This window comes from Tachypleus tridentatus, chromosome 11, assembly GCF_004210375.1.
Source record: "Tachypleus tridentatus isolate NWPU-2018 chromosome 11, ASM421037v1, whole genome shotgun sequence".
In the NCBI taxonomy this organism is placed as follows: domain Eukaryota; kingdom Metazoa; phylum Arthropoda; class Merostomata; order Xiphosura; family Limulidae; genus Tachypleus; species Tachypleus tridentatus.
In genome coordinates this window covers 25,680,212-25,700,674 of record NC_134835.1, presented here as the reverse complement: position 1 = coordinate 25,700,674, position 20,463 = coordinate 25,680,212, and the positions used below count along the sequence as shown (strand labels likewise).

Genomic DNA, 20,463 nt, shown 5'->3' with positions numbered 1-20,463 from the left:
TTATTAATTACTTCCTGCCAACGGTTTACAAACTTTAATGTTATTTAATCAATAATGTTTGTTCCATTATTATTAATTACTTCCTGCCAACGGTTTACAAACTTTAATGTTATTTAATCAACAATGTTTGTTCCATTATTATTAATTACTTCCTGCCAACGGTTTACAAACTTTAATGTTATTTAATCAACAATGTTTGTTCCATTATTATTAATTACTTCATGCCAACGGTTTACAAACTTTAATGTTATTTAATCAACAATGTTTGTTCCATTATTATTAATTACTTCCTGCCAACGGTTTACAAACTTTAATGTTATTTAATCAATAATGTTTGTTTCATTATTATTAATTACTTCATGCCAACGGTTTACAAACTTTAATGTTATTTAATCAATAATGTTTGTTCCATTATTATTAATTACTTCATGCCAACGGTTTACAAACTTTAATGTTATTTAATCAACAATGTTTGTTCCATTATTATTAATTACTTCCTGCCAACGGTTTACAAACTTTAATGTTATTTAATCAATAATGTGTGTTCCATTATTATTAATTACTTCATGCCAACGGTTTACAAACTTTAATGTTATTTAATCAACAATGTTTGTTCCATTATTATTAATTACTTCATGCCAACGGTTTACAAACTTTAATGTTATTTAATCAATAATGTTTGTTCCATTATTATTAATTACTTCATGCCAACGGTTTACAAACTTTAATGTTATTTAATCAACAATGTTTGTTCCATTATTATTAATTACTTCATGCCAACGGTTTACAAACTTTAATGTTATTTAATCAATAATGTTTGTTCCATTATTATTAATTACTTCCTGCCAACGGTTTACAAACTTTAATGTTATTTAATCAACAATGTTTGTTCCATTATTATTAATTACTTCATGCCAACGGTTTACAAACTTTAATGTTATTTAATCAACAATGTTTGTTCCATTATTATTAATTACTTCATGCCAACGGTTTACAAACTTTAATGTTATTTAATCAATAATGTTTGTTCCATTATTATTAATTACTTCATGCCAACGGTTTACAAACTTTAATGTTATTTAATCAACAATGTTTGTTCCATTATTATTAATTACTTCATGCCAACGGTTTACAAACTTTAATGTTATTTAATCAATAATGTTTGTTCCATTATTATTAATTACTTCATGCCAACGGTTTACAAACTTTAATGTTATTTAATCAACAATGTTTGTTCCATTATTATTAATTACTTCATGCCAACGGTTTACAAACTTTAATGTTATTTAATCAATAATGTTTGTTCCATTATTATTAATTACTTCATGCCAACGGTTTACAAACTTTAATGTTATTTAATCAACAATGTTTGTTCCATTATTATTAATTACTTCATGCCAACGGTTTACAAACTTTAATGTTATTTAATCAACAATGTTTGTTCCATTATTATTAATTACATCCTGCCAACGGTTTACAAACTTTAATGTTATTTAATCAACAATGTTTGTTCCATTATTATTAATTACTTCCTGCCAACGGTTTACAAACTTTAATGTTATTTAATCAACAATGTTTGTTCCATTATTATTAATTACTTCCTGCCAACGGTTTACAAACTTTAATGTTATTTAATCAACAATGTTTGTTCCATTATTATTAATTACTTCCTGCCAACGGTTTACAAACTTTAATGTTATTTAATCAATAATGTTTGTTCCATTATTATTAATTACTTCCTGCCAACGGTTTACAAACTTTAATGTTATTTAATCAACAATGTTTGTTCCATTATTATTAATTACTTCCTGCCAACGGTTTACAAACTTTAATGTTATTTAATCAACAATGTTTGTTCCATTATTATTAATTACTTCATGCCAACGGTTTACAAACTTTAATGTTATTTAATCAACAATGTTTGTTCCATTATTATTAATTACTTCCTGCCAACGGTTTACAAACTTTAATGTTATTTAATCAATAATGTTTGTTTCATTATTATTAATTACTTCATGCCAACGGTTTACAAACTTTAATGTTATTTAATCAATAATGTTTGTTCCATTATTATTAATTACTTCATGCCAACGGTTTACAAACTTTAATGTTATTTAATCAACAATGTTTGTTCCATTATTATTAATTACTTCCTGCCAACGGTTTACAAACTTTAATGTTATTTAATCAATAACGTGTGTTCCATTATTATTAATTACTTCATGCCAACGGTTCACAAACGTTAATGTTATTTAATCAACAATGTTTGTTCCATTATTATTAATTACTTCATGCCAACGGTTTACAAACTTTAATGTTATTTAATCAATAATGTTTGTTCCATTATATTAATTACTTCATGCCAACGGTTTACAAACTTTAATGTTATTTAATCAATAATGTTTGTTCCATTATTATTAATTACTTCATGCCAACGGTTTACAAACTTTAATGTTATTTAATCAATAATGTTTGTTCCATTATTATTAATTACTTCATGCCAACGGTTTACAAACTTTAATGTTATTTAATCAATAATGTTTGTTCCATTATTATTAATTACTTCATGCCAACGGTTTACAAACTTTAATGTTATTTAATCAACAATGTTTGTTCCATTATTATTAATTACTTCATGCCAACGGTTTACAAACTTTAATGTTATTTAATCAACAATGTTTGTTCCATTATTATTAATTACTTCCTGCCAACGGTTTACAAACTTTAATGTTATTTAATCAATAATGTTTGTTCCATTATTATTAATTACTTCATGCCAACGGTTTACAAACTTTAATGTTATTTAATCAACAATGTTTGTTCCATTATTATTAATTACTTCATGCCAACGGTTTACAAACTTTAATGTTATTTAATCAATAATGTGTGTTCCATTATTATTAATTACTTCATGCCAACGGTTTACAAACTTTAATGTTATTTAATCAACAATGTTTGTTCCATTATTATTAATTACTTCATGCCAACGGTTTACAAACTTTAATGTTATTTAATCAATAATGTGTGTTCCATTATTATTAATTACTTCATGCCAACGGTTTACAAACTTTAATGTTATTTAATCAATAATGTTTGTTCCATTATATTAATTACTTCATGCCAACGGTTTACAAACTTTAATGTTATTTAATCAACAATGTTTGTTCCATTATATTAATTACTTCATGCCAACGGTTTACAAACTTTAATGTTATTTAATCAACAATGTTTGTTCCATTATTATTAATTACTTCATGCCAACGGTTTACAAAGTTTAATGTTATTTAATCAATAATGTTTGTTCCATTATTATTAATTACTTCATGCCAACGGTTTACAAGCTTTAATGTTATTTAATCAACAATGTTTGTTCCATTATTATTAATTACTTCCTGCCAACGGTTTACAAACTTTAATGTTATTTAATCAATAATGTTTGTTCCATTATTATTAATTACTTCATGCCAACGGTTTACAAACTTTAATGTTATTTAATCAATAATGTTTGTTCCATTATTATTAATTACTTCCTGCCAACGGTTTACAAACTTTAATGTTATTTAATCAATAATGTTTGTTCCATTATTATTAATTACTTCATGCCAACGGTTTACAAACTTTAATGTTATTTAATCAATAATGTTTGTTCCATTATTATTAATTACTTCATGCCAACGGTTTACAAAGTTTAATGTTATTTAATCAATAATGTTTGTTCCATTATTATTAATTACTTCATGCCAACGGTTTACAAGCTTTAATGTTATTTAATCAACAATGTTTGTTCCATTATTATTAATTACTTCCTGCCAACGGTTTACAAACTTTAATGTTATTTAATCAATAATGTTTGTTCCATTATTATTAATTACTTCATGCCAACGGTTTACAAACTTTAATGTTATTTAATCAATAATGTTTGTTCCATTATTATTAATTACTTCATGCCAACGGTTTACAAACTTTAATGTTATTTAATCAATAATGTTTGTTCCATTATATTAATTACTTCATGCCAACGGTTTACAAGCTTTAATGTTATTTAATCAATAATGTTTGTTCCATTATTATTAATTACTTCATGCCAACGGTTTACAAACTTTAATGTTATTTAATCAACAATGTTTGTTCCATTATATTAATTACTTCATGCCAACGGTTTACAAACTTTAATGTTATTTAATCAATAATGTGTGTTCCATTATTATTAATTACTTCATGCCAACGGTTTACAAACTTTAATGTTATTTAATCAACAATGTTTGTTCCATTATTATTAATTACTTCATGCCAACGGTTTACAAACTTTAATGTTATTTAATCAATAATGTGTGTTCCATTATTATTAATTACTTCATGCCAACGGTTTACAAACTTTAATGTTATTTAATCAACAATGTTTGTTCCATTATTATTAATTACTTCATGCCAACGGTTTACAAACTTTAATGTTATTTAATCAATAATGTTTGTTCCATTATTATTAATTACTTCATGCCAACGGTTTACAAACTTTAATGTTATTTAATCAACAATGTTTGTTCCATTATTATTAATTACTTCCTGCCAACGGTTTACAAACTTTAATGTTATTTAATCAACAATGTTTGTTCCATTATTATTAATTACTTCCTGCCAACGGTTTACAAACTTTAATGTTATTTAATCAACAATGTTTGTTCCATTATTATTAATTACTTCCTGCCAACGGTTTACAAACTTTAATGTTATTTAATCAACAATGTTTGTTCCATTATTATTAATTACTTCCTGCCAACGGTTTACAAACTTTAATGTTATTTAATCAACAATGTTTGTTCCATTATTATTAATTACTTCCTGCCAACGGTTTACAAACTTTAATGTTATTTAATCAATAATGTTTGTTTCATTATTATTAATTACTTCATGCCAACGGTTTACAAACTTTAATGTTATTTAATCAATAATGTTTGTTCCATTATTATTAATTACTTCATGCCAACGGTTTACAAACTTTAATGTTATTTAATCAACAATGTTTGTTCCATTATTATTAATTACTTCCTGCCAACGGTTTACAAACTTTAATGTTATTTAATCAATAATGTTTGTTCCATTATTATTAATTACTTCATGCCAACGGTTTACAAACTTTAATGTTATTTAATCAACAATGTTTGTTCCATTATTATTAATTACTTCATGCCAACGGTTTACAAACTTTAATGTTATTTAATCAATAATGTTTGTTCCATTATTATTAATTACTTCATGCCAACGGTTTACAAACTTTAATGTTATTTAATCAACAATGTTTGTTCCATTATTATTAATTACTTCATGCCAACGGTTTACAAACTTTAATGTTATTTAATCAATAATGTTTGTTCCATTATTATTAATTACTTCCTGCCAACGGTTTACAAACTTTAATGTTATTTAATCAACAATGTTTGTTCCATTATTATTAATTACTTCATGCCAACGGTTTACAAACTTTAATGTTATTTAATCAACAATGTTTGTTCCATTATTATTAATTACTTCATGCCAACGGTTTACAAACTTTAATGTTATTTAATCAATAATGTTTGTTCCATTATTATTAATTACTTCATGCCAACGGTTTACAAACTTTAATGTTATTTAATCAACAATGTTTGTTCCATTATTATTAATTACTTCATGCCAACGGTTTACAAACTTTAATGTTATTTAATCAATAATGTTTGTTCCATTATTATTAATTACTTCATGCCAACGGTTTACAAACTTTAATGTTATTTAATCAACAATGTTTGTTCCATTATTATTAATTACTTCATGCCAACGGTTTACAAACTTTAATGTTATTTAATCAACAATGTTTGTTCCATTATTATTAATTACTTCCTGCCAACGGTTTACAAACTTTAATGTTATTTAATCAACAATGTTTGTTCCATTATTATTAATTACTTCATGCCAACGGTTTACAAACTTTAATGTTATTTAATCAATAATGTTTGTTCCATTATTATTAATTACTTCCTGCCAACGGTTTACAAACTTTAATGTTATTTAATCAACAATGTTTGTTCCATTATTATTAATTACTTCATGCCAACGGTTTACAAACTTTAATGTTATTTAATCAATAATGTTTGTTCCATTATTATTAATTACTTCCTGCCAACGGTTTACAAATTTTAATGTTATTTAATCAACAATGTTTGTTCCATTATTATTAATTACTTCATGCCAACGGTTTACAAACTTTAATGTTATTTAATCAACAATGTTTGTTCCATTATTATTAATTACTTCATGCCAACGGTTTACAAACTTTAATGTTATTTAATCAATAATGTTTGTTCCATTATTATTAATTACTTCATGCCAACGGTTTACAAACTTTAATGTTATTTAATCAACAATGTTTGTTCCATTATTATTAATTACTTCCTGCCAACGGTTTACAAACTTTAATGTTATTTAATCAACAATGTTTGTTCCATTATTATTAATTACTTCCTGCCAACGGTTTACAAACTTTAATGTTATTTAATCAACAATGTTTGTTCCATTATTATTAATTACTTCCTGCCAACGGTTTACAAACTTTAATGTTATTTAATCAATAATGTTTGTTCCATTATTATTAATTACTTCCTGCCAACGGTTTACAAACTTTAATGTTATTTAATCAATAATGTTTGTTCCATTATTATTAATTACTTCATGCCAACGGTTTACAAACTTTAATGTTATTTAATCAACAATGTTTGTTCCATTATTATTAATTACTTCATGCCAACGGTTTACAAACTTTAATGTTATTTAATCAACAATGTTTGTTCCATTATTATTAATTACTTCATGCCAACGGTTTACAAACTTTAATGTTATTTAATCAACAATGTTTGTTCCATTATTATTAATTACTTCATGCCAACGGTTTACAAACTTTAATGTTATTTAATCAATAATGTTTGTTCCATTATTATTAATTACTTCATGCCAACGGTTTACAAACTTTAATGTTATTTAATCAATAATGTTTGTTCCATTATTATTAATTACTTCATGCCAACGGTTTACAAACTTTAATGTTATTTAATCAACAATGTTTGTTCCATTATTATTAATTACTTCATGCCAACGGTTTACAAACTTTAATGTTATTTAATCAATAATGTTTGTTCCATTATTATTAATTACTTCATGCCAACGGTTTACAAACTTTAATGTTATTTAATCAACAATGTTTGTTCCATTATTATTAATTACTTCATGCCAACGGTTTACAAACTTTAATGTTATTTAATCAATAATGTTTGTTCCATTATATTAATTACTTCATGCCAACGGTTTACAAACTTTAATGTTATTTAATCAATAATGTTTGTTCCATTATTATTAATTACTTCATGCCAACGGTTTACAAACTTTAATGTTATTTAATCAATAATGTTTGTTCCATTATTATTAATTACTTCATGCCAACGGTTTACAAACTTTAATGTTATTTAATCAATAATGTTTGTTCCATTATTATTAATTACTTCATGCCAACGGTTTACAAACTTTAATGTTATTTAATCAACAATGTTTGTTCCATTATTATTAATTACTTCATGCCAACGGTTTACAAACTTTAATGTTATTTAATCAACAATGTTTGTTCCATTATTATTAATTACTTCCTGCCAACGGTTTACAAACTTTAATGTTATTTAATCAATAATGTTTGTTCCATTATTATTAATTACTTCATGCCAACGGTTTACAAACTTTAATGTTATTTAATCAACAATGTTTGTTCCATTATTATTAATTACTTCATGCCAACGGTTTACAAACTTTAATGTTATTTAATCAATAATGTTTGTTCCATTATTATTAATTACTTCATGCCAACGGTTTACAAACTTTAATGTTATTTAATCAACAATGTTTGTTCCATTATTATTAATTACTTCATGCCAACGGTTTACAAACTTTAATGTTATTTAATCAATAATGTTTGTTCCATTATTATTAATTACTTCATGCCAACGGTTTACAAACTTTAATGTTATTTAATCAATAATGTTTGTTCCATTATATTAATTACTTCATGCCAACGGTTTACAAACTTTAATGTTATTTAATCAACAATGTTTGTTCCATTATATTAATTACTTCATGCCAACGGTTTACAAACTTTAATGTTATTTAATCAACAATGTTTGTTCCATTATTATTAATTACTTCATGCCAACGGTTTACAAACTTTAATGTTATTTAATCAATAATGTTTGTTCCATTATTATTAATTACTTCATGCCAACGGTTTACAAACTTTAATGTTATTTAATCAATAATGTTTGTTCCATTATTATTAATTACTTCATGCCAACGGTTTACAAACTTTAATGTTATTTAATCAATAATGTTTGTTCCATTATATTAATTACTTCATGCCAACGGTTTACAAACTTTAATGTTATTTAATCAACAATGTTTGTTCCATTATATTAATTACTTCATGCCAACGGTTTACAAACTTTAATGTTATTTAATCAACAATGTTTGTTCCATTATTATTAATTACTTCATGCCAACGGTTTACAAACTTTAATGTTATTTAATCAACAATGTTTGTTCCATTATATTAATTACTTCATGCCAACGGTTTACAAACTTTAATGTTATTTAATCAATAATGTTTGTTCCATTATTATTAATTACTTCATGCCAACGGTTTACAAACTTTAATGTTATTTAATCAACAATGTTTGTTCCATTATATTAATTACTTCATGCCAACGGTTTACAAACTTTAATGTTATTTAATCAACAATGTTTGTTCCATTATATTAATTACTTCATGCCAACGGTTTACAAACTTTAATGTTATTTAATCAACAATGTTTGTTCCATATTAATTACTTCATGTTATTTAATTATATTAATTACTTCATGCCAACGGTTTACAAGCTTTAATGTTATTTAATCAATAATGTTTGTTCCATTATTATTAATTACTTCATGCCAACGGTTTACAAACTTTAATGTTATTTAATCAACAATGTTTGTTCCATTATATTAATTACTTCATGCCAACGGTTTACAAGCTTCTGAATGTCACTTCTATAAAATTCTTGGGGTTTGGGGGGAAAGAATGTAGAGAGGGTAGTTTTGACGTCTTCATGTGTTCCAAGTTCTTTTCCATCAAGATCGTTCTGCAAACTTTGTAATAGATGATAATCAGATGAAGCAGGTCTGGAGAATAAGGAAGATGTGGAAGTTTTTCCCACTCCAGCTGGTCAGTCTTTACAGATGTGATTCTTGTTGTATGAGGGCGTGCATTATCCTGGTGCAACACAACACCTTTATGATTGCTGGCCTCTTTTCTTTCAGTGCAATATTCAAGTGCTGTAACTGTTGACAATGGAAGTCTGATGTAATCATTACATTGAGTGGCAGCAACTCAAATTGGATCACACCAACAATATCCCATCAAATGCATAACAAGACTTTCCTAGGATGGTTGTCCATTTTGGGCTGTGCTTTAGCCAGTTTACCTGCAGTGAGCTATTGTTTGCAGGGCTTATCAGTTTTTATAAAATATCTATTTTTCATCTCCAGTGACTAACCTGCCCCAAAAAGGTGAGTTACGTTTACGAGAATGCAGAGAAGTGCAAAATGTCTACTCTTGCTCTAAGGTTGGCTTTTGTCAAATCATGGGGGACCCATTTTCCAAGTTTTAACACCTTTTCAAGCTGTAGCAGATGACAGTGAACTGTTTATTGGGTTGATTTAAGCTTCTGTGCTAGTTCTTCAACTGTTACAACACAATCTTCATCAAGTGCATCCAGCAGCAAGTCATCATTAAACTCAACAGGACGACCTGAACGTGACGCATCACTTAAGATGTAGTCACCTGATCTGAACTTCTGAAACCACCTTCAACATTTACTTACATTGAGAGACTCCACACCATAGTTTCTGCTGCACTATTGCCTTTTTTAAACTCATAAAGCATTATATGCCTAATGTGCTCCTCGGACACATCCATCTTCATAAGGGTTTGTTTGATTAATGATCTGAAAAAGTGGAGTGGGTCAGTTTGTTTTATTTGTCCGAACATTTTTATACACATCCTACTACATAGTTTAGTCATTAAATCCTTCTACAAAGACAGAAATGATGATGCACTTTCTGTATTAAATGTTTGGACATTACTTATGGGATGACCTGATATTTAAGGTACAAAATACAAAAGTAGTTATTAAATTATGAAACACTTTACAAAATTGTATTAATTGAATAAGATACATACTTAAGACTGATATAGGAAATGCATTTCTAATATATTTTTAATTTATCTGTTTATTAGTTTCAAAACGTGATAGCATCTTGGTGTCATGAGATTTGGTTCAGTCCACTGTTGTAATTTTGCTTATCTGTTGACTGTTTTTGTTACATATTTTGATCAATGATATAATTCAAAGTTTGGAAAAACATACTTAGCTACTTCTATATAGGTAACTTATTACAGAAATGTCTTATTGTGATAAACAAACAGGTAGAGCGAGTTCATGTGTGTGTGTAGAAAATACCTGTATAAGACCACAGAATCTCATGATAATAATAAAAATAAGTGGCCAATATAACATGTTTACCTTTATACATTTGATATTAAGGTTTAGACGTGTATTCAAAAACCACTGTTAAATGCCCATGTAAAATTGGAATAATTACTGCTCAGTTGTAATTTCAATAAAAATATAAACTTTTATGATATTTTAGGCTGGACTCAGCCTTTTCATTAACATAGGTTTGCAGATACCAGGCTTCATCATTTGTGTTCCATTAATGCAAAAAAAAAAACCCACAAAACCTGACATTCAAAAGCTGCTGTTTGAATAGAATAGCCTAATAATTGAATGTGAATACTAGTCTGTCTGTTGAAAATTAAAAGATTGCCAACACAGGTAATTCTTTTGTAACTTTGCATGAATATCCAAAACAAACAAACAAACCTTATTTTTCAGATGAATGATTTTATATTGACAAGTGGAGGCCAAGCCTACTTATCTCCACCTGTTGATTCAAACTGGAGACGGTGAGAAATATTTTATATGTACATACTAGTTTTGATGTGTGTAGTTTCTTTTCTAATGATAGAAGGTTTTATTTGTCAGTCCAAGAGTACAATGAATAATGTTATAGATGTAATCCTACTTGTCTTTTCAGTTGTACTTCTTGTTTGACTTGTACACTTTATATTTAGAAGTTCAATCTCTAGTGTAATCAATATGATAGTTTATAAACTATCACATTGGCCCAGTTATAGGATGATCTCAAATATAAAGTGACCCCATACTTTCGAAACCATGGAAAAGAAAAAAAAAGTATCATAACATCGTTTTTTCCAGTTTCCTGATACCAGTAACTAATTAGCCTGCAGGTGGATTATTTGTAAGAATTAGCAGTGATATTTAGCAAACATCTGGTAGGCATGTGTTGGTGGATGTTATCTGGACATCCAAGAATGTGATGGGCTAGAGTGTGGGGGCTGTGATTACAAGGTGGCTCTGAATTTTACAGCCTGATTATTAAATAAAGAACACTGCCTTATAATTGAGTCAATATGGTAATTCAGGCCTCAACAAAATATTGAATTCTGGGATTAAATGGACATTCTTTATACATTTAATTTGATATATTGTGGAAGTATTTTTCCATAAAGTTTGGTCTAGTTTTCAAACGTTTATCTAGTTTTATTATTTCTGTGTATTGGTTATTTTTTCCAATGATCACCTAAGATGAATTAAAAAGTAATGAATATAATTTGTTCATTTTTTTCACTCAAATTATTTCAAATATTAAATAATGCCAAATGCACAACAAAGAGAGAAACTTGGTTTCGTAGATTGCTGGTTACTGTGCCACATATAATCATATCATTCAAATGCTTTTTGATGTATATTTATTCAGTTTCTTTTGTTACACCCAACAGAAACAGTGTTTTGTTTGTGTCAGCAATGTTTGTTTTGCCCTGCTATTTATATTTCAAAAGTAGAAATATTATTCCTTAATAATTATGTGTTGATTTATGTTTTTTTTTCTTTTTCTCTAGAGCTACTTCTGACTCGGCCCTTCACCAAACTGCAACACATTTACAAGATATCGCCCAACTAGTGGCCCAGAAAAAGGGAGCGCGTAAGTAAGAAATTGTTGTTAAAAATGTATTTCAGAGTAAGATACTTATTTTCAATTAACACTTATCAAATTAGTGTATTGTCCCTAATTAATGTCTTCAGGATCAGTATAAACAGCATTAAAGAGGGTACTAATTAGAGTTTAATTTTGTCCTATGATAAAACCTTTATTATAAACAAACATATGTATAATAAGTGGTAGCAAACATAGCCTATTTATTTCGAACTTTTCTGTAAACACTATATTACAGTAAGTATGGTAATCTTTGTTTTTAAGTGTCAAAAATTCGTGAGATGTGTCCTGTCAGTGTTTTTAACTTTGATACTACAACAGAAAAAAGTGGGAAAATTGTGGTCTTCGTGACATTTCTCGATTACCAGCACTGGTTGCTGATATCTGTGACCAGTGAGTTGGTGGTAGTTAGAGAGAGAGAAAGCTTTAACTAGGGGTAACATATGATAATCAGGTCTGTATAGAAGTTCACTAATACTCTAAAGATTTTGCTGTGTGGTATTCAGTTGTAAGGTTAACTGCTGAAAAGGTTTTGGATTTAGCAGTTTTCATGTAAATTAGTAGTGGCATGAAGCATTACTCATTTTCAGGAGATGATGATTCATTTTACTGGATGAAGCTATCTTCCTTTTATCACTTCACTAGTAAGTAATTAATTTAAAGAAATCTTCAACCAGTAATTATTTGTCAGTTTCACGAAATGTCTTATTTAACTTCATAAGTGGTATCATAGTTAATGAGATTCAATTCTTATATGTTCATCTGTGTATTTGAAGGTGATAAGATGTGGTATTACTATGTATTTGAAGGTGATAAGATGTGGTATTACTATGTATTTGAAGGTGATAAGATGTGGTATTACTATGTATTTGAAGGTGATAAGATGTGGTATTACTATGTATTTGAAGGTGATAAGATGTGGTATTACTATGTATTTGAAGGTGATAAGATGTGGTATTACTATGTATTTGAAGGTGATAAGATGTGGTATTACTATGTATTTGAAGGTGATAAGATGTGGTATTACTATGTATTTGAAGGTGATAAGATGTGGTATTACTATGTATTTGAAGGTGATAAGTGGTATTACTATGTATTTGAAGGTGATAAGATGTGGTATTACTATGTATTTGAAGGTGATAAGATGTGGTATTACTATGTATTTGAAGGTGATAAGATGTGGTATTACTATGTATTTGAAGGTGATAAGATGTGGTATTACTATGTATTTGAAGGTGATAAGATGTGGTATTACTATGTATTTGAAGGTGATAAGATGTGGTATTACTATGTATTTGAAGGTGATAAGATGTGGTATTACTATGTATTTGAAGGTGATAAGATGTGGTATTACTATCCATTTTTATCAAGTGAACATTATAATTTTTATATCAAGTTTCATCAGAAATCAACTCTAATTTTGTAGTATGTTAATTTTTAATTTTCAACTGACCAATGGACTTATCAAACAGATATGTTAATGTACATATTGTCTGTAAAATTGGTGCTAAAAAAAATAACACTTATTATAGTTTTGGCCTAAAAAATATTCAGGTCAGTTCAGTAATAATAAACTCAAGAGAAACAGTGGTTACAGACAGATTTGTAACTTAAGCTGATTATGTTGTAGTATTTATTTTATAATTAATATGGTATTGTTTCGATGTACATTGTTTAAAATTCAACTCTAATGAATACATTCTTGATGGGAACAAAACTTGCAGTATTCACTGTGAGAGCTTCTTTCTTCTTATGTACCTGAGTGCATGTTTTCATATAAAAATCAAAGAAGCACTTTTACTAATTTTTTTATAAAACATTTCACAGAATATTTAGCATTAAACATCATGATAGAGAAATCTGATACTGTGGTACATTCAAATTTTATTCCATAATATGTTATATTGGTGTCTTACCCATTCTTATTCTATTTGTGTCTTACTCTGTTCTGGTGTGTGATGTAAAATCAAACAAGAAAGCAGGTTAGTAGTATACAACATGGAATAAATCAGTATAAATGAGTACTGTTTGTAGTGGTGTACACAAAACTTAGCAGTATAGATCCATATGTTAAGTTTGATAATGTGTATTTAACAGATATATAAGTTTGGCTTCATTTGCCCTATCACCCCGGGTATCTTTTACTGCATATGACACAAAGCTTTAGTGTCTTACATTCAAAATATTATTAAACTACTTTTTTGTTTATGTTATACCAATTAGAATAGAATAAAATCCAAGCTAATAACCCACATTTTAAAAGTATATGTTTTACATTATTAACTCTACAAGGCAATATTTAAAAAAAATCCTGAACTTCACCTAATGTGACACACACAACACATTTTCTATTAGTGTGTCATCGTCCTTATTTTATCCACCACCCCTCGAGAAAGTACAAGATTAAACCTAAATTACTACATAAAATTGTCATTGCTCAGATAAACCACATTTATTATAGTCTTCAACTTTGTTTGGTTACAGAGCTATCGAATAGAAAATCGGACCTCTCCTGCCACATCCATCTCTCTCATCCTCTCTTTCATAATTCATCAAAAGTTCACTCTTATGTTTAATTATATATTACCTATAACCAATAGGAACCCCATGTTTTCATCTATTAAATGACGTGTTGTATAGTAACATTTTGTTCTGAATGGTTAAATGTCGGTTTCACTGAGAGAACGAACAGCATTTCTGTGAGAAAGTTAATAACTTGCTTGGATGAATTTATAACAACTGTTGTCGCAGAGCTAGAAAGTTAGAAAAATTTTGAGAGGTAAGGGGATTTTTCTATGTTTTGCTTGTTATTAGTCTACATTGCTTGGAACATTATTTAATGAAATAAAAATTATCAGTTACAATACTATGAATAGTATAAAAATTATGATTATGTCTCTTTGACAATCAAGAACAAGAAAAAAAGAAGATTGGATAAGTGTTTTATTTCTTGCTTTTAATGTTTATTTATGTATAATTATAAAAGCAATTGAAATGTAAAAAGTAAGGATATTTTTTGATTACTTAAGATTAGGTTAAGTAAAATAAATAATAATAAACTCAAATGTTTCACGAGGCACATGCAAATTTCTTGTGCTAGTTTGTGGGTGATGTAATTGGATAGTGTAACATGAGCTGTGAGTTAATTCTTATTCATCGTTCAAAGGGCAATAAACCAATAAAATTTAATTATAAATAGATATATATTGTTACGAATTTAGAGCTACTTAGTGTGGTTTCATGTTACAGTATGAAGTGAGCTACTTAGTGTGGTTTCATGTTACAATATGAAGTGAGCTACTTAGTGTGGTTTTATATTACAATATGAAGTCAATCTAGAAAGAATAAGAGAGTAATTTAGATTTAGTTTGATTTTTTTTCGGTGGTTACGAGGTCGGTCAAATTGGTCAATCTCATTTTAAGTTAGGGTGAAGAAAATAACAGGTAAACTGCAAAGTTTAACTGAAAAAACAATTGAAATATATTTAAGAAGTTTCAGATTTCTGAGATAAGAAAAAGTATATTTAGTTTTAACATGAAAATTAATTTGTACACATACTATTAAAGAAAAACTATATATTCATAGACAAATCTTTATTTTATTTTATTAAAAATACTTTACTAAAAATATGATTGTTTGAATATTAAAGACTTATAATATTAGCTGAAATACTACCAAATTTTGTATATATACACGTTATATTGAAAGTTAAGTATTAAATCTAAAGACTTTAATCTAGTACAAAGAAGTCACATTGTTAGTCATTTGAACCAAGCCAAGCTAGTCTTGAAAAATTTAAGATGTGTGCTTTTATTTCAGTATCATCTATTACATTGAATAAACTTTGGTCACTGAGAGAGAAGAATAAAACGTGGCTTCATTAACATTGTTGCTAAGGGCTTTTCTATGGTTAGGTTAAAGGACATGTCTTTCTGTTTCTAGACAGTCATTCTAAACTTTTTGATATACTACTTTAAAAATGTACTCCCATAAGTTCGGCATTACATCACAGATTGTAATTAAAATTTAACATTATATGTTAGGTTTTTTTAAATTTAAAAGTAAGTGTTTAAATAAAAATTCTAAATATCAATTTTTGTGTGTCACATGGTATGTTGGATGTTGCTTTGATTTACATTAGATGTTTGTGATATCTAAGTATAAAATCTATAGTTTCTTAAAAGTTAGAAATGCAAATTACTGATATTGACAAGCTAGAATACAAAACAAGAACCTCCTGTCTTCTGTGTTTACTGAGATATTGCTACATGTAATCAACAAACATAGTGGTCCCACCCACCTCTTTCCATTTTTGGAAATACTTGTTTACATACTCCTACTTCTGTATATGATGTGCAAATAGCTAATCAAAAGCTTAGAATGTATCCCACATGGTTTTTCTCAGCCAATTGAAGGAGTCTTTCCCAAGATTAATATTTTTATTCCAAATCATGCAATATGTTAAAAAAACAAACAGTATTTCTGAGAATTAATGTAAGAAGGTTATTGTCATTTCCAGTCATATCCTTGAAACCATAATGGAAATTGTCTGTGGTGGTAACACCCAAAAGTGTTAGGGTTATCAGACAAAATGCAATTTCATATAAAAAACAAGTTAGCAATAATGGAAGTTGAATTAAGGAGGTAGAGCAGAGTGTTTATACCCACACGTACCATTTCAACTCTTACTGTTTATACCCACACGTACCATTTCAACTCTTACTGTTTATACCACTATGTACCATTTCAACTCTTACTGTTTATTTCCACTCTTACTGTTTATACCCACACGTACCATTTCAACTCTTACTGTTTATACCCACACGTACCATTTCAACTCTTACTGTTTATACCCACACGTACCATTTCAACTCTTACTGTTTATACCCACACGTACCATTTCAACTCTTACTGTTTATACCCACACGTACCATTTCAACTCTTACTGTTTATTACCATTTCAACTTACTGCGTATTGCCATTTCAACTCTTACTGTTTATACCCACACGTTTATGCCATTTCTGTTTATACCCACTCATTTACTCTTACTGTTTATATACCATTTCAACTCTTACTGTTTATACCCATTTCAACTCTTACTGTTTATACCCCACGCGTTGCCATTTCAACTCTTACTGTTTATACCCACTCGCGTTTATCGTACCATTTCATTTCAATCTTGCTGTTTTATACCCACACGCATTCATTTCAACTCTTACTGTTTATACCCACACGCATTTCAATCTTACTGTTTTCAGCGTACTCATTTCTTACTGTTTATACCCACACGTACCATTTCAACTCTTACTGTTTATACCTACCGTACTCATTTCAATCTTACTGTTTATACCCACAGTTATTTCAACTCTTACTGTTTATTCTTTTATCGTTTCAATCTTACTGTTTATACCCACACATTTCAACTCTTACTGTTTTTCAACTGTTTATCTTACGTACCATTTCAACTCTGTTTATATTTCCTTCAATCTTACTGTCTATGTTTCAACTCTTACTGTTTATACGTACCATTTCAACTCTTACTGTTTATACCCACACGTACCATTTCAACTCTTACTGTTTATACCCACACGTACCGTTTCAACTCATTTCTGTTTATACCCACACGTACCATTTCAAATCTTACTGTTTATACCCACACATACCGTTTCAAATCTTACTGTTTATACCCACATGTACCATTTCAACTCTTGTAACTTTATTAAAGTATAACACAGAATAGATGAGATAGGCCCAGCTGCTTAAGTAAGCTTTTCTAGTTCTGGTTATATCGAATAAATTTTACTTTTAATTATTTAAAGGTGGATAGCTACCTCTAGTGAAAAAAAGGGTTTTTCTGATCAAAAGTTTATGTAGTAAAATATTTTCATATTTAATGAAAAATGTTTTTATTCAACAATGTTTGTAAAATAACTTCATTCAGGTGGTTAGGCATAACAATTAAATCGTCTATCTAACAAAAAGTACATGTACATAACTTAGAACGTGACACCTGTTTCTGAAATGCGTTTTTCATCAAAGAATAAAGAAATTGGCCATATTAGAAGTCTGTTACCATTAGAATACTCATTGTTTGTGTACATATCTGTTCATTAAAAGTAATATAACTGTTATAAACATAGAAATGAAGAATAATTTTACATTGGACTTTAGTAAATTTAAATTTTGGAATATCTATTTCTGTATCTATTAAATTATTGAATAGTTCAATGAATACTCTGATTACATCTTTCATGTAAAATCGTAGGTGAAAACAGAACTGGCCAAACCTGAACTACTTATATTACAAACTTGGAATGTTATTTCTAATATTCCAAAAACACTTATCTGGATTATTTAAATGTAGTGTTTTTATTTTTAAAACACAATATCTTAAATATTATTAAAAATATATACATATTTACTAACTGTATTTAAAGAATTAGTTATAAACCTAAACTTAATAGGAATTTTATGTAAATTTTGAATAGTATATAGTAATGGCCAGTGAGAAAATGAATATATAAAGTAAATTCTGCTTTTCTATCGCTTTCTTAATATTATAAATAATAATTTTTAAAGTACCTTTGCTAAATGTACTTGTATTATTGATTTCTTAATTTAAGATTTGTGCATACAGTTTTTTACATACGAAGTCCACCCTGTATTATCAGTAGGGGTAATAAAGAATTGTTCTTTCAATTTTTTTATTTAAATTTTGAAAATATAAGTGAAATGGGACTGTTTTACAAAATACGAGTCTACTGGAACACAGCCAAGACATTCGCTTTTTAAAGGTCAATTTTATGTTCTTCAATATGGTAACATGGGTGTGAATGTGCCGTGTCATTGTAACTTCTGTAATACTAGCCAGGCACAGCTGCGAAAGTCAGTATGACAAAAGTAATAAATATATATAAATATGTAATGTTGTGAGGTTTAAGCTATTTAGACTAAACATTTGTGGTTTGATGTTATAATGTATAGTCATTTTAGAATAGAAAAAGTGTAAGCTGTATTTATTTACTAAATTTATTGGTGGTTACAAGGTTAGGCAGAGTGATCAAGCCTTATGTACATATTTAGAGCAGAGAAAATAACATAAACTATACAGTGCTGGCCAAAATCTTAAGACCAATGAACATGAAGAAAAAATATGCATTTCGCGTTGTTAGATTCAACTACTTATTTTAGTAGAGCTTAGAAAGATGAAAATAAGAAAAGGGAAAATAAAAAAAAACAAAAAAAACTTTTTTCAACAATTAATAAGGAAAATGTGAACATTGTGAAATTAGCCTGAATACTAGCTGATCAAAATTTTAAGACCATACCAAAAAGAAGTCCCAAACAGGGTAGGAAATGCCAAACAAGAGGTCTCAGTAATGAGTTGCATGATCGTCATTGCAAATAACTGCAAGCATTTGCTTTGGCATGATCGATATGAGCATTTTCAGAAAGTTGGCTGGAATTTTATTCCAAGTGGTGATGATGGCTTCACGAAGATCATGCACTGTTTGAAATTGACGTCCATTGCTATAGACTTTCATTGCTATCCACTCCCAAACATTTTCAGTGGGGTTCAGTTTGGGCAAACATGCTGGATGGTCCAAAAGAATCATGTTATTTGCCATGAAAAAGTTCTTTATCCTGCAGACATTGTGGATTGCAGCATTGTCCTGCTGAAAGATCCAGCCATTTCCACACAAGTGAGGGCCTTCAGCCAATAATGATGCTCTCTCCAACATGCCAATGTAGCCAGCCGATGCTTGACGCCCCTGTATAACTTGAAGCTCCATTGTTCCATGGAAGGAGAAAGCACCCCAGATCATGATGGAACCTCCTCCACTGTGTCATGTAGAAAATGTCTCCAGTGGGATAACCTTATTGTGCCATTAACATTGAAAGCCATTTGAACCATCCAGGTTAAATTTTTTCTCATCTTCCAATTTTCTACATCCCATGTTTGGTGCTTCTCAGCAAAGTTTAACAGCTGTTTCATGGTGTGGAAGGATGTGTGGCCTTTAAAGACGTTTACGGTTTTTAAAGCCTTTCTCTTGTAGATGCTGTCTTAATGTTCTTGAGCTGCATTCTGTGTCCGTAAGGGCCTTAATCTGGTTCGACGATCGGGTGGTGTCTTGCTGGACAACCCATCAAATCCTCCTGCTCAACACCAGCAAAATTTTCTTGGGCCAACCAGTTGAAATTCTCATTCCGTATCACTCTGGGTCTTTTAAGAAATTTGCAACAGCAGTTTTACTACTCCCAATCTCACCAGTGA

At 28.5% G+C, this 20,463-nt stretch overlaps 1 protein-coding gene across 2 annotated transcripts in view; it reads left to right on the top strand.

The window, feature by feature from the left end:
- Nucleotides 1-20,463, top strand: part of LOC143231770 (uncharacterized) — a 69,976-nt gene that overhangs the window by 17,124 nt on the left and 32,389 nt on the right. For both annotated transcript variants that reach the window (XM_076466412.1, XM_076466411.1), the window contains exons 4-5: nt 11,004-11,074; nt 12,092-12,174. In XM_076466412.1, the coding sequence (XP_076322527.1) occupies nt 11,004-11,074; nt 12,092-12,174 (154 nt within the window). The remainder of the gene's footprint in view (nt 1-11,003; nt 11,075-12,091; nt 12,175-20,463) is intronic.